The sequence below is a fragment of the Antechinus flavipes genome, chromosome 1 (genome assembly GCF_016432865.1).
Source record: "Antechinus flavipes isolate AdamAnt ecotype Samford, QLD, Australia chromosome 1, AdamAnt_v2, whole genome shotgun sequence".
NCBI lineage: Eukaryota > Metazoa > Chordata > Mammalia > Dasyuromorphia > Dasyuridae > Antechinus > Antechinus flavipes.
Genome location: NC_067398.1, coordinates 705297653 through 705314247, shown reverse-complemented (window position 1 = coordinate 705314247; position 16595 = coordinate 705297653). Strand labels below are relative to the sequence as shown.

The window sequence follows — 16595 nt, the reverse complement described above, 5'->3', positions numbered from 1 at the left end:
TTCCTTCCTTCCTACGTTCCTTTTTTTCTTTTGTTTCTTCCCTTCCCTTCCCCACTTTCCCTCATTTCCTTTCCTTCCTCCTTCCCTTCCTCCGCTTTCCTTCCTTCCTTCCTTCCTTCCTTCCTTCCTTCCTTCCTTCCTTCCTTCCTTCCTTCCTTCCTTCCTTCCTTCCTTCCTCCTTCCTTCCTTCCTTCCTTCCTTCCTTCCTTCCTTCCTCCCTCCCTTCCTTCTTTCTTCCTTCCTTCCTCCTTCCTTCCTTCTTCCTTCCTTCCTTCCTTCCTTCCTTCCTTCCTTCCTTCCTTCCTTCCTTCCTTCCTTCCTTCCTTCCTTCTTCCTTCCTCCCTCCCTTCCTTTTCTCCTCTTCTTTCCTCCCTCCCTCTGTTCCTGTCTGTCTTTCTGAATATATATATATTATTATAGATATTATACACACACACACACACATATATATGTATATTCAAAAGTCTCAAGGAGGAAGAGAAATGCACCATTTTTAGCTGCGGGCAACCCACATTTAAATGTGACTATGTCCACAGATGAGGGCATTTGCATTTTGGGAGTGCCAGCTGAAATATGCAAATTGATGAGCTTTTCTGGGAAAGAAATATGTGGACTTAAAACCCAGCCTCCGAGAAAGAGTCGCCTGGTCCTTGGAGTCCTCTTGCTAAATAATGCCCATGTATGTCGATGAGCTTTCCCAAGGATTTGCTAATGAGACACACGTTTCTAAGAAATGCGCCCGTTTCATGCTAGGTCAGAACCTTGGATAAGCTCTGCCAGATACAGGCTGGAGCAGGGTGAGCTCTGCTAATGAGAAGTGAGGTTTGGGGAAGGCGGAGGAAGGAAGAAAGATGCCATGTGGTGAAGACATTGGCAATCCCAAAGAGGTAGATCGGGCAGAATAAAATGTTAAAACATCATAACGTGTGTGGAAGGGCATTTGGAGGAGCCATTCTAAGGGCTAACATCCCAGAGCACTTCCCCTGGATTTAGCTGAATCCATCAATCAGTCAATCAACAAAATGCTTATTAACCTATTATGTGCCAGACTCTGTGTCTTACCTTCTGGGGACAGAGATGAAAATTAAGCAGTTCTTCCACTCAAAAGGCAAGTCTTCTATTGGGGGGGTCACTGTGCATATATCTATATATGTTATATATAGATATAGATAGATAGATATAGATATAGATAGATAAATAGTTAAGGGATGAGACTGGATCTATGATTTCAATATTACAGGGAACTCCCAGTTTACCATGCAGATTGGCACTTTCTCTGCAATCTATAGTCCCAGAGAGTTGCCTGTGGCACTGAGAGATTCAGTGATTTGTTCAACACCACACAGCTAGTATGTGTCAAGAAGCAGGATCTGAACCCAGAGCTTCCTAGTTCTTTAGGTCAATCTCTAGCCACAATAGTGTTCTCTTTTATCCCCCCTTTTTCTCTTTACCTCTTTCCCCACTGCTCTATCTCTTCTTCCTCTTTCTCCTCATACATCTTTCTTTGATCCAGTGGCAGGACAAAAGTCAGGATGACTGGAGATGGCCTGGGATGAAGTGGATGATCTTGGCATCCTCCATGGCTGACCAAGTTCTAAGTGCTCCACAGAGTCTGCTTCATGGCCCATTGAAATAAAATGTTCATATCTTTCTACTCCTCCAGGCAAGTTTTCAAATACTTGGGGTAAACTTCCCCTCACTCATCGATGGGTTAAAACCCCCTTAATCTGGTTTAGCCCATCTGCCAGGTTAGTTTTACTGGGGTGTGGCCACTGGGCATTCTACAGTTTCTTGGAGACTCAGTTGAGTTATATGAATATGGAGGAACAATCCTAAAAAGGGCTCAACAGCCTTCACATTAGAGGTGCCATTCCTCCCTGAATACCTCATGCACTCACATGTGGATAGTTAAAATGATTTGTCAATAATTACATATGGTATTTTTATACATAGTTATATTCAATAACAGTTACACAAATAATCTAGAGATGGTGAGAACAGGAAGACACTCGCAGGTTGAACAGCGAGGGAGCCAGAAAAAGGGAGAGAAGTATCTTTGAAGGATGTGTATATGAAAGTATTCTATTTATACCACTGGTCATGTCAAGCATCTGTTATATGTTATGTGTCAGGCACTCTGTTAAACACTAGAGATACAATGATCAAAAAAAATGAGGCAGCTCCTACGCTCATATGTGAGGATCTGAAGAAGGAACTGGGACTCTTTCACTTGGAGAGGACTTCAATCAAGTATTAACGAAGTACTTGAAGGGCTGTTAACTGGAAGGGGAATTAGATGCATATCGCCTTCTTCCAGAGACACTTCCCTTCTTGGAGGCCATTAGAAAGTTCAGTGGATAGAGTACTGGACTTGGATTCAGAAAGATACTTATTAGCTGAATGAGTCTAGGCCAGTCACTTAGAGGCAGCTAGGCAGGGCACTGACCAGAGTGCTGTCCTGAATCAGTAAGATAATAGTTCAAATCTGGACTTATGACTGTGATGTAAAGACAAAAATCAGAAACAGAAAATGTTATATTTTTTTCCAATTTAAAGATCAAAGGAGGAAACTAAGGCTATCCCATAGTTTGAAATCAATCTGAGGGATGTAGTAGGCTTCAGGTTACATGAATCAACAGTGTCATTTGGACCCAATATGCAGAATGAGATAGGCATTTGTGATCATGGCCAGTGCGGTAATTTGTTTTGCTTGACTGCATATTTGTTACAGGGGTTTTCTTTTATTCTTTTTTCAGTGTGAAGGAGGAAGATTGGGAGAGAGAAAAAATTAATAGCTGATAAAAAGAAACATTTAATAGAAAAAGGGATTTCCAGGAATGGTGAATAGAGTCATTCACACCCTTTCCACTATCAATGACAATATTGATTATGTTTTCAGAGATTCGGTGGGGGAGGTTGAGGGTAGGGCAAAGTGGCAAGGCAGCTGGTTGCTAGAATTATTATGGAAACTCAGGAACCAAAGGCTTCCTGATTCTCAAGGGGTACAACATTTAAATACTAATACTTGCCAAGAGTATAATTTTAATATAATATTGCTCACTTACAGATTCTAGAGAGAGGCAGCTGAAAGGGTAACAGCTAAACATCTCTTTTGGTTAAAATCATGCTCTGTTTTTCTCCCCCCCCACCCCATCCCCAACAGTCCTTGAAAAGCACTTCCTGAGTTCAATTAGCTCTCAGCAGCCATGCTCATTACTGTTACTTATTAGCAGATCCCATTGGACACTAATCAAACTGATTCTCCTATTCTGTGGAATGCCTTTTCATCATTTAGGAAGCAAGGTTTGTCAGTGGGACCTAAGCCTTAAGAGAATTAGAAAGTGGGAGTTTTATATGAATAAAGTACAGACATGACAAGGTCTGAATTTAAGGAATATAGCAACCAGGCTGCATAAGATTTCTACTATGTGGCTGTCATTCAGTTGTGTCAGATGTGTCCTACTCTTTGTGACCTCATTTGGGGTTTTCTTGACAGAGGTACTTGAGTAGTTTGCCATTTCTTTCTCCAGCTCATTTTGTAGATGAGGAAACTGAGGCAAGCAAGAGGAACTGATTTGCTCATTGAGTAAGTGTCTGGGGTCAGATTTGAACTCAAATTCACTAAGATGATCTTCCTGACTTCAGGCCTGGCATTCTATCCATTGCACTATCTACCAGGGGTCCTCAAACTATGGCTCGCCGGCCAGATGCAGCAGCTGAGGATGTTTACCCCCCTCACCCAGGGCTATGATGTTTCTTTATTTAAAGGCCCACAAAACAAAGTTTTTGTTTTTACTATAGTCAGGCCCTCCAACAGTCTGAGGGACAGTGAACTGGCCCCCTATTTAAAACGTTTGAGGACCCCTGATTCTAGAAAAGCTTCCATTGTACTTATTCCTAATCCAATAAACTCTTCCAGAGCCCCCAGGAATTCTAAACCAACAAATCAGCCAACTCAGAAAAAAAAAACCCAAAATGAAGCCATGTTCTTTCTCAAAATAGTAGGCTTTATTGGGAGGACTTTGAATTTGGAGTCAAAGGATTTGGATTCTGTCGCTGGCCCTGCTCCTCATTAACTATATGACATTGATCAAGCATGACCTACTTCTCTGGGTCTCCATTCCATCATCTCTAAAAATAAATAGATTAGATCCTATGACCCTAGTTCTTCAGTTGACTTTCCCTGGCAAAGACAAAAAGAGGTCCAGGTGTTATGGAAGAAGCCCAGGAGGCAGAAAACTTTTGTTCTAATAATACTCTCTAGTTGTATGAGCTCAGGCAAGTTACTCTCTTTTGTAGAGCCCAATTTCCTCTAGGCCTCCATCCTTGACTTGATGGCTTTTAAGATCCTTTCTAGAGCAGAAGTTCTATGACCACTTTCCACATTTACATCATACTCCTAAGTCAGTTTGTGAACTCTCAAACACTATAAATGGGAGTTTAAAGTTATTATTGTTGTTTTCCATTTTTCTCTTTTTTCACATTGACCAAATCCCATCCTCATGCTCGGACCACTTATCTTTCCAGGCTGATAGCACATTTCTAGCCCTCATGCACTTCATGGTCAGGCCAAATGCATCTCTTGGCTGTTTCCATACGCAATGTCCCAGCTATTGCTTCCATGCCATTGTCTAAGCTGTTCCTGATGCTTGGAAGGCTCCTCCTCTTCACCTCCATTTCATGGAATCCCTAACTCCTAATGGTTTACATAGCTCAAACATCAACTTCTCCATGATGTCATTAGGAATCTCCTTCCCCAAAGGTTAGTGTTCTCCCTACTTCAAAAACTATTTTTATTCCATACATACTTTACTTTTCTATGTTGTCATTCCACTTTGATGACTGAGTAATGCTGATGGTTTTGTTTAATGATCTCACTTAAATCCAATTCATGTGCAAGTCAACATATTACCCCTTGATGTCATTGGTCCTCTTTGAAAATGAAGACTGAACAAAATATTTATTTACATGTGTTTCATTTTCTCCCAGTCAGTAATTGAGCATTTATTAAGCATCTATTCTGTATGTGCTAGACACTGTGCTAAACACTGAGAATACAAAGAAAGCCAAAAAATAATCCCTGCCCTCAAGGAGTTTATACTCTAATGGAGAAGATAATGTGAAAACAGTCATGTAAATGATATAGGATAAACTGGAATTTATCAAGAGAAGAAGGCAATGGCATTAAGGAATAACAAGAAGTAGAAGATGGGATTTTACTGAAGACTTGAGAGAAAGAGATGAGAAAAATGTGCAAGTTTCATGAAATCAGGGACAACATAATTAATTCATTTCTGTATCTCCAGTGCCCCAGAATCTGACATGATAGTCTTTTAATAAATGCTAATTGAACTGAGCTAAATTGGTTCTTAACAATATAATTTTAAAGAAATCGTTGGTATAATAAATGCAGTGTTGTATCTGGGCTTGGGAAAACTTGATTTCAAATCAATTCAACCAGAATTTATTGAGCCAGCTTCCATGTAAGCACTTTGCTAGTTGCAGGTGATACAAGCGCAAAAAAATCCCTCCTGTCCTCAAGGAGCTTACTTGATCCTCATAGAATCATTTATGCAAATAAGTAAACACAAAATATATGTAAAATGCATACATATTAATGAGAGGGAAGGAGTGTTGACAACTGGGTAATTATAAAAGGCAACTTCTAAGAAGAAAGCTTGGAATGAGACTTCAGGAAAGCTAGGGGTTCCAAGAATGAAAGATGAGGAGTAAGATCCTTCCAGGAATGGGGGATAGTCCATGTAAAAGGCATGGGGATGGAATGCCATTGGATACAATAACAAGTTGGAGGTCAATTGGGAAGGCCAACAAATTGCCTATGAGGTTCAAGCCTTCTCTTGAAATTTACTGAGTGATAACTTTCTCTAAGCTTCAGTTTCCTCAACTTCAAAATGTGAAGATTAGACTAGATAGGAGGTTCTTCCTCCTAATAGTGCTATTATGATTGCCCATTTTACCATTGCACTATATCGGTTAATTTTGTAGAACTTTTTTTTTTCTTTCTCTTTCTTTTTTTTCTTTATTATAACATAAAGCTCTCTGGGGAAACATGAAGAAAGAATACAATGGGACATAAAAATGAAAGATATCAATAAATTTTAGTTTAACAAAAGAAGAATAGCAAACATGAATAAGAAAACTCAGAAGCTGAAACTCAAATACCCTGCAGAACTCTTTTTTCTTTCCTTTTCTCCATTTCTTCTCTGAGAATAGGTGAGGAAGGAATACAATGAGAAATATGACATGAAAATAAAAGATATCAATAATATTTTAGTTTAACAAAAGTAGATTTGCAAATATGAATAAGAAGACTCAGAAGTTGAAACTGAAATATATTGCAGAACTCTTTTTTCCCCCTTCTTTTCCCCCTATTTCTTCTCTGAGAAGAGATGAGGAAAGACTGCAATGGTAAATAGTGATGTTAAAACAAAAGATATCAATAAAATTTTAATTTAACAAAATTAGAGTTTCAAATATGAACAAGACAACTCAAAAGTTGAAGCTGAGGTGGGAGTCGGTTTCATGAATGCTCTGTTCCTTGTATGAATCATCATTGACATTGTCATAATGAGTAATATGAAAATAAAATACTGCCCTGATGGTCCTTGTGATGTGACTCTCAAGTGGTAGTTAGTGCAATTTTCACTCTAATCAGTCGTCCAATCAAGTGGGAGGGGTCTTGGTGATTAGAGGCAGGAATAATCAGGAACTAGTCTGGACTCAATCCCTTACACTGACCTGTGAGTCATCACGTGATCTGTGGTCAGTCCTTTAGCTGCTCCAGCTTTGATTCTTCCCATTTATAGGAGTGGGCTAATCATTTAAGATTCACCATGAGAAATTTCCTCTACTGAGAATCAAGTCTGTTTATATCCTCATTATCCACCATTCATAACTTTCTATAAAAATCAGAGAAAAATAATTTTGGGCACTCATTCTACAGGCTTTGGTTATGGGCTGAGCCCACAGCCCCTTATAATCTACTGGAGAGAATGGTAAGGAACAAAGGAAATTAATTTTCTATTTCCTACAATGCTTTACACATAGTAGGTACTTAATACACACTCATTGCTAAGCAATGAGCTGGACCCACAGAGGAACAGGAAAATTCTATATTTATAACACCATGTTATAGTAATTTTAAGCCTGAGGCAATACAATAATCTCCAGCTCCACTGAAATTTTAAGGAGTTTATATTAGACATAGTAGCACAATCACAATTTCTCAGAACTCCCATTTAAAGAAATTCCTAACAGTGAGGCAGAGTTGGCTCACTTCCTAAATTTATATTTCTATCTGTCTCTAGTTCACCACTGACTCTTTGTGACCGAAGCAAAATTCAGGCTGCCCAAAAAGATTGCGTAAAGCATCAGAATATATTGTTGTGGCTATTGATAAATGGGCACTGGGAAAAGATCCTGGGGCAAAAGCAGATATTTCTGGGAAAGTCCTCAATCCTTGAGTCATAGTGAGACTAGAGTCTTCTGTTTTAAGATGTTCTAAGATGCATGTATAACTTTCCTCAATATTTCCCCTCCCTTTTTTTTACCCACCACTAAGGTCCACTTTCTCTTTCCTCCTTTGTTGGTTGTCTCTGGATTTCCAGTTCTTTCTGGGACTAAACTCTGTATATCTCCACTTATTCCTTCCTGTTATCAAAGTCCCAAGATCCATCAGGTAATGAGTCTCCCAGTTTCTGAACCAGTTTTCTCTTTTAGAGACAACCCACACCAAATGCCAAATTTCCTGAGACACTTTTAACGTCCTTCCTTTGAGTGTCACTCTAGATAATCCAAGAATCTTTCACATTTGATTGATTGACATATCTGACTAAACATGTGTCAAGTTGTAGCATCTCTCACTTATTTTTAGTGGGAGTGGGGTAATCAATGAACCCTTCCTCCATGTGTGATCTGATCTCACATCAATTTTCTTCACAGGGTGACCATGAATTATAAGACTCTACTATCACTGAAGACTTGAAAATTGATATCACTGCCGAATCCACAACCCTTCACAGATTCCTACAATCTCTTGAGTTAGAATGGATCTATGTCATAAATAACTGATCCAGCCTGTCAATAATATATGTGAAAGATATGACCAATGGTCATTTAGCTGCTGCTGGAAGACCTTGGGTGGGAGCCCACTAACTTCCATGGTAGCCCAAGGGAAGGTCTAATTAAGAGTTTTTTCCCTACTAATTCTCTTCTAGCCCTGTCCTGTCCAGGCAAAACAAATCAAATTCCTTATTCAGGAGAGAATTCATTGAATATTGGACATAGCTATCACATTACCACCAAACAAATATTTTATATTTTTTCTTGTTGAGAAAAAGCAGACCCAGTTCTTCCAACTTAGCCTTCACACAGAGACTGAAGGCTCTTCATCTTCCTGGTTGCTCCCCTCTGGATGCTCTCCAGATTATTAACATCTTTCTTAAAATATGATATGAAGAACTGAACACTGTAGTGTCCATATGTGTGACAGTAGTACTTACAGGTTCCTACACCTCAAACAGCTAGGTAGGGCAGTAAAGTATTGGATCAGCAGTCAGAAAGAAATGAATTCAAACTCTGCCTCAGATTTTTACCAGCTATGACTCAGAGCAAATCTGATCTCTTTGAGGCAGTATTTTTACACCTAACACTCCTCCTCCCCCTTATTCTCTGGGATTTAGTGATAATATCTTCCTCATATTCCTACAAGACACTCTTTACTCCAGGCATTTTTTTCTGGGTTCCCCCATTCTTATAATATTCCCTATTCTCTTCTCTGTCTCCTGAATTTTCTGACTTCCTTCAGGGCTCAGCTAAAAGCCTACCTCCTACAAGAAGCCTTTTCCCAATGCCCCTTAAAAAAGGGGGGCTCATATCTTTCCTGTTGATTCTTTCCAATTTATTCTATATATGGCTTGATCATAGATAATTATTTGGATTTTCTCTATTATCCTTAAGGACAGAAACTGTCTTTTACCTTTCTTTCTATTCTGAGTATTTAACACAGCACTGAGCACATAGTAGACACTTATTGTTTGACTGACATCTGTAAAATGAAATGTTGGTCTCAACATTCTTCTTAGCTCTTGCCTAACTTTAAATCTATGAATTTATGATAAAATATCTCTATGAATTGAACCTATGTTTACACTAGATTTCTTGACAATTTCTCATGTCTAACTTTCACCAAAATTGTTTCTCCCCCCAGGAGAAAAAAAAAACCCAACTTCTACTAATCATGTTTCAGCTATCTTGTATTTGGAGAACTGATTTTTTTAGACCAAGAATAACACTTTTTTTATTTATATATGTTAAAATTAATCCTATTAAGTTTGACCCATATTTTAGCTCATTGAAGTTTTTTTTTTTTTTTTTTTTTTTTTTTTTTTTTTTGAATCCTGACTTTCTCCTACAGCGTGGGAGCTATTCTTCTTGGTTTAATCTCTAGATTATCTAAGTATGTCTTTCTGAACTTTTATCCATATTATTACTAGAAATATTGAAGAGCACAGGGCCAAGTTAGAATCCAAGGAGCACTCTACTCTTTCCCAGTTGAAGGTTAATCAGTAAGGATTCTTATTTGAGACTGACCACTCAGCCAATTCTAAATTCTAAATCCAGAATTATCTCTCCCAGATTTCTTCATCTACTTCACAAAGATTATTTCTCACTCCACTCTCACTCCACAAGAAATTTCATCATATGCTTTGCAAAAAAACAAAAACAAAAACAAACAAACAAAAAAAAAACAAGTAAATAATATCCATAGCCTTCTGCTGCCTTTCCTCCTCCTCCCAATAGCTGCCTGTTAAGCAATCTTGTTTAAAAAATCAAGCTAATCTGTCATGATCTAAGCTTGCTTAAAGCCATGCTGGCTCTTTGTGAATACCTCTTCCTTTTCCAAGTCTTTGATAATCAATTAATCAAAAGCAATTTAGCCATGCCTTTAACCAACTATTTGAGAATTTTGCCAGGAATCTAAGTCAAGCTCATTGACTCCATGGTTCACAGATTTTATTCTTTTCTTTTTTTGAAAACTGTGATATTAGCCATTCTTCATCCCTAGGCACTTCCTCCATTTGCCATGAGATGTTAGAATCCTAGTGTAAACACAAGCATTGTACCAATTACATTGATTTAACACTAGGATTCTAACATCTCCCTTAAGTTATCACCTTGTTTCAAGTTGAGTTAACACTAGGATTCCAACAGCCATGATTTTTCAGATAACACTGGCTGTAGGTGAGCTTTCACACCTGTTTGTTTCTGTAAAATGAGCTGGAGAAGGAAATGACAAATCGCTCCAATATCTCTGCCTAGAAAACCTCAAATGAGGTACAAAGAGTTGGACTTGACTGAGAAATGAGTGAACAACAACAACTACTCAATATATTTTCCATTTGTATCAGAGGTAAATTGAACTTGTTCAAAGTATCTAGGTCAAGGAGCAACTAGATGGGACCCTGGATAGAGCGCTGGCCCTAAAGTCAGGAGAACTTGAGTTCAAATCTGGCCTCAGAAGCTTAACACTAACTAGTTGTGTGACCCAGAAAAATCATTTAACCCCAATTGCCTAAAAAAGTGAAACAAAACCCTCAAATTATAGTATCTGCATCCTTTTGATGCAGCCAAAAAATCAATCAACTAATTAAACATTATTAATCAAATGCCTATAATATGAAATATTTGTCAACCTTGGGCAAAGCAGTGAAGACAGACAAGTAATCCATTTTTCTTATCTTTCAAATCTAGGAACACCATCTTATTCAGAGATATCCATTTTATGATATTAAAATTATAAATTGGAAAATCTGACCAAAAAGGAGGCATATTCATTGTTGGAGGGATTGTGGAAAGATTGATACACATATACATTGTTGGTGGAGCTATGGATTGATTCACTCATTTATGAAAAATAATTTGGAATTGTGAAAAGAAAGTGATTAAAATATCCAGACTTTTTACTGCAAGGATGCCATTTCTAGGTATATGTCTCCAGGAAGTCAATTATTAAAAAAGTCCCAAATGCATAAAAATATTTATTTTAGAACTGGAAGTAAAGTAGATATCCACAGTTTGGGGAATGGTTAAATAAGCTAGGGCACAAATGTAATGAAACATAACTAATAAAAATTGAATGTGACAAATACAGAACACAGAGAAGGTTCTCTAAACTGATGCAGAATAAAATCAATAGAACTAGGAAGCCAATAGATATAATGATTATTAACAATGTAAAAAGAAAGAACAATTTATAACAAAACACTAGAGACCAAATGCTATGGAATTATAATGGCCAATCATGGCCCCAAAGAAGAGATATGAGTAAGCACTGTCATCCTAATTTTTTAAGAAGGGTAGAAGAATGAGAATGTTACTCTATACATATTATCAAAAAAGATTCTTTTAATTGGGTATTACCCAGGCTGAAAATGCACCAGCTTAGCCGCAGCCTCTTACTAATTGCCATGGGAGATTTTGATTTACTTCATTCTTCAACCTGCGTTACTTTGTTCCTCTCCTCTTCTGCCCCTTCCATCTCAGGGACTTAAGGTAGCTGAAAACTCCAGTACATAATAGTTTTACCAGCTTCTGCCTCCTTAGCATCTGGGATTATAGGCAGGCCTGGCCACATTTGGTTGATATATTAGTTTTATTCAACTTTTTTTTTTTGTATATGTATGTATGTTTGTGTGTGTGTATTTTATTATGTATAGATGTGTACATCTGTGCATATACTCCATTGTTAGAAGGGATCATTTTTTGGGAGTGGAAGATATATTGGGAAATGTATGACATGTAAAATAACAAATGATACTGATAAAAATTTTAAAATTCTATGCATTTATTAAAAATATGAAAACATTTCTTCCATCACAATATATTATGCCCTAAAGATGCTTTATATCTTACATAATCCTAGTTGTAGATCTAGATAGCATGAAATCTGACATGCCCAAACACACTCCAAATGTGTTACCCTGTAAAAATTGTCTCTTTCTATTTTCTGGTCTTTATTTTGTCATCAATCCAGTCTAACAAATAAGCATCTACCATTTCCAGTCCAGTATATTGCCTGGCATATAGTAGGTGGTTAATAAATGCTTATTGATTGATGGAGCTAAGCTTTGTCACTAGTTCTAGTTTGGTAAACATGATAAGTCATTGAGGCCTTCCAAATATTCTCCTATGGCCCATTTATTGGGCTGGGGAGCTTTGCTTTCTATTCCAAAGTGAGCCACTTTCAGTACCTAAAACTCCTGTGAAGTATTTAAGGAAGAATGGGTGGCTGTGAATACACAAAATAGCCCAAAATGCTCTTGTTTGCAGGGCTGGGCAATGAGGTGAACAAAAGCACGCATTAATACTCAGAAGAGATAGACAAGGGAACACTTATGACTACAATATAAAGGGCCAGTGAGTTTTAAAATCTTCCCGGTGTACTTACTTCCAATTTGTAAATCTGGAAGTATCCAACTATTTTTAAGGCTGCTTTCTTCCAGCATTATAATGTAACAAGAAAAAGGCCTCTGGTTACCAGAGTGGCAAGTTGGGAAAGAGCTGCCTTGATCCCTAAATGAGTCAGCAAGAAGGGGGAAAATGAAATAGACAGAGGTGCATAAATGTGCATCTTTCCCCCCACCCCATCTCTCTCCTCTCTCCTCTCTCTCTCTCTCTCTCTCTCTCTCTCTCTCTCTCTCTCTCTCTCTCTCTCTCTCTCTCTCTCTCTCTCACACACACACACACACACACACTCCCTCCTATCATCTCAACAGGATAATGATGACATACCATCAGTTTCAAATACAAATCAATCAAATTCACTATGAATCTTTATAAAGATATAGACCAATGACATATGTTAATCATCAGAATGACCTATGAAAAATATGAAAGAAGTCCCTCAGCCTCCAAGGTCATTTGTAGCTCTAATTTTATGAGCCTATAAGACCTTTCTGCTCAAGTAATATGTTTTTCTTTCCTTATCCAAATATCATCAATATCATTTATGCTTCCACCTTTCAAGAATCTCGGATTCACTCAGCATGGATGGTGTTCTAGCACCCTCTGTCCCCCATCATGCTTTAGAAAAAGTTTTTGATTACAATTTCATTGGCTCACAGAGACAGACTCACAATATCTGACTCATCCAATCAGTGGCTGAGGTAGAATTTTCTTTGTGACATACCCTATATGAGGTCATTTAACCTTGTCTTGAAGGCCCACAGTAATTCCCTTACTCTCCAGTCCAATCTACTTTTGGACAGTTCTCATTGTGGCGTTTTCCTCATATTAACCTGCCTCTTTGTAACTTCTGTCCATTATTCTTATCAATGCCCTCATTTACCAAATGGAACAAGTCTAGTCCAAGCTCACGTGGCCCTTTCGATGCTTGAAGACAGCTATCAAATTTACCGAGTGGACTTTCTCTGGGTCCTCTTTAACATAATATCCTGCTGTAACTGGACATGGTTCTTTAAATGCGGCCTGACCAAGGCAGAAGACAAAGAGAAGCTATCACTACGCTAGTTTGTATGCTCTTCTCTTTTTAATGAGTCCTAACACTCTATTAGCTATCATATTGTTGATTCCTATTTGAGCTTGCAGTCCACTAAAACCCCCAGATCTTTTTCACAAGACTTGCCATATAATCACAACCAGATCCTCCCCAATATCATGTCTGAGATTTGTTGTGGCCAACTATCATTTTCTTGTGTGGCCAAACTGTTGGTAAACCTCGTGATACAATGGAAAGAGTGATAGATTTGAAATAAAAGATTGTGGGTTCTAATCTTTCCTGACCTTAACTGCCTGGATGACTTCAAGCAAATGATTTAACCTCCTTGGTCCTCAGTTGCTTTATCTGTAAAATTATGATCCTATTATCCTCTTATCTATGAAGGGGGCCTGAATGCCAAACCTCTGCTGATTGGATCTGTCATGAGCATCATCTTTACTTTGGAATCATGGTCCCCTCCATATTGGAATCAGATGTTTGTGGGGTATGCTATGAGGAGATGAAAGTTGGCTGAATTTTCTGCCCCTTATTTAAAATAAAATGAAATAATACAGTGCATGGGAATGAAGAGAGCAAGTAAATCAGTCTCTACAGCTCTGAAAGAGCAGCCCCAAGTCAAAAGTCAGATAAACTTCAGGTGGGTTGCCAAGTCAGTGAAACAGATTCATTTATTAAGCACCTAATATATACTAAGATGCTGCACTGAACATTGGAAAAAATACAAGGAAAAAAAGTCATTTTTCCTGAGTAATATCCCCTTACCCAGACCTTAAAACACAAAGCCCCTTTCCAGCCTAAGATCCCTTTTTTTCCCATTGCCTGTCCCAGTAAATCTGAAAAGATCTCAAGGGGAGTGAAGACCTGGAACTGAAAGGGACCGACAACATCTAGTCCAACATCCTCATTTTACAGGGGAAACTGAGGCCTCTAAAACTGAGCTGACTTGTCTCAGATCCCAGAGAGGAGAAGTGGCAGAGTCAGTGTCTGAACCCAGGTCCTCCACAAAATCCAAGCCTCTTCACCCACACACTAAGAAAAAGGGAAAGATGGCCATTGCCTTTCCAACCCGGTCGCATCTGTACGGTGGATCTTTGGAAATAATTTCTGTCATGGCAAACCTACAATTTATCTTAATTTTTCTGATGTTCGACCGTGTCACTGCTGATTCATTCCATCATCTCAGAATTATTGGCTAATATGATGGCCTGGCGCACTGTTCCGGCTGGCGCCTTCATTCTTCAGACGAAACCAACCATTTATATCTATAGGGATGTGTCTCTACAATTTAATTACAACATGACTTTCTTCTCCCCTCCCTCCCAGTCTTACCCTCCTTGGTTAGTCTATCCATACATTCATTTGTATTATACGTGGTGTCCCCTCCCTCCCGATATGATCAAGAAAAAAGACACCTACCTGAGACAGCTGCCTAGACCCCCGATAGGACTTAAGACCTTGGCTGAAATGGGAATATATGCTTCTGCTGGGTGGCATCTTAGGACAAGTTAGGGTATCCTTGTTCTGGTATTGTAAGTTCTTAAGTCCTTTGCAGAGAGGGATTGGCCATTTACTGGGAGGAAATCTTGGGGGGGCGGTACGCTCCACTTTCTTTGCTCTCTCTCTTTCAGTTCAGTCTCTTGAATCCCAAAGCAGTTGGTAACCAGCACGAGTGAGGTGAGAGTATGAGAAATAGCTCTATACATATAATATCTATACATAGAAGTTCTTATAAAATAAAAACAGTTGAAGTTGACTTTAAGTAGAAATATAACAAAGAATTCCTGTTCTCTCTTCTCAAGGGATGTTTTTTCTTTCATTTACAAAGAAAAATAAAAGAGAAAGAGGGGGAAAGTTGGAGATAAGAGCTTATTTAAACAAAGGAAGGGAAAGGGGGGTTTGCTAGCTAATGAAAAACTCCGCTGATCTGAGGGAGTTCCTGCGTCAGACCCCCTTGGATTACTACCCAGAAAGATGAAGTCCCTTCCCGAAATTGGACATTTGGAACGTTTACCCCTACCCCAAACTTTCGTCTTCCCCCCCAGGGAACCACGCAGCCTGATAACAGAGGCCGCGGCTTCTGCCAGAGTGCACCTTGGTTGCTCCGGGCAACGGCAACGCCATGTGGGGCTTCCTCATTGGCCGGGGGTAGGGAGCAGCGCCGGCCACGCAGGAGGGAGGGTGGAAGGGTCCACTATTAAAGGGGGGAGGGGAGAGGAAGAAAAAGGAAAAGGGAAGGGAGAGGATGTTCGAGGGGCTATAGAACTCTTTTTTCCCCTCCCCCCCCAGAGGAAACCAGGGCGGATGTTGCTACCTGGACCTTCCTGGCTACGGAGAAAGAGCAAATTGCAGAATCTCAGATCCTAGAGCTAGCGGAGACCCCACAGACCAGCGAATCCTCCTTTTACAGAGTGGGAAAGTGAGGCAAAATCACTCGAGGAGGGAGAGGAGGAATCTGACCAAGGTTAAAAAAAATCTCACCTAACATGCCCAATTGTCCAATCTCTACTTGAATAAAAATAGTACCTGTGTGTGTGTGTGTGTGTGTGTGTGTGTGTGTGTGTATAATAGCACACATAACACTCCAAAGCGCTTTCCCTTGCTAATCCCACGTGTGGGAGAATCCTGTGACAGAGATAGATGCTATTATTAGCCCGATTGTCCACACAAGGAATGAGATTCAATGAAAATAAGGAACTTGTTTGAGATCGCACACCTGGAGAATGCTGGAGGCTCGATTTGTAACCAGGACTTCAGAATTCAGGTTTAGAAACATCCAAATGTCTAATCTTCATCTGAATAAAAATAGCACCTATGGGTGTATGTGTGTATGTGTGTATGTGTCTCTGGGTGTGTATAATACATACATATGTAACAATTCAAGGTTTGCAAAATGCTTTGCTTATCCCCTGGGTGGGACAATCCCACACATAGATATTATTATTAGCTGGATTGTCCCCACAAGGAATGAGATTCAATGAAGGTGAGGGATAAATGTTGGAGGCTCCATTTGTAACCAGGACTTTGGAATTCTGTTTAGAAACATCATCGATTATAA

General features: G+C 39.1%; 1 protein-coding gene across 3 annotated transcripts in view; it reads right to left on the bottom strand.

Annotated features, from left to right (window-relative positions):
* CCDC60 (coiled-coil domain containing 60) overlaps nt 1–16341 on the bottom strand; it is a 198531-nt gene extending 182190 nt beyond the window's left edge. For 2 of the 3 annotated variants that reach the window (XM_051972898.1, XM_051972900.1), the window contains exon 1: nt 14957–15551. In XM_051972898.1, the coding sequence (XP_051828858.1) occupies nt 14957–15034 (78 nt within the window). In that variant the 5' untranslated portion in view covers nt 15035–15551. Of the gene's footprint in view, nt 1–14956; nt 15552–16253 lie in introns of those variants that run through there. The other variant, XM_051972899.1, reaches the window with a different exon arrangement.
* Nucleotides 16342–16595: the final 254 nt, after the last annotated feature.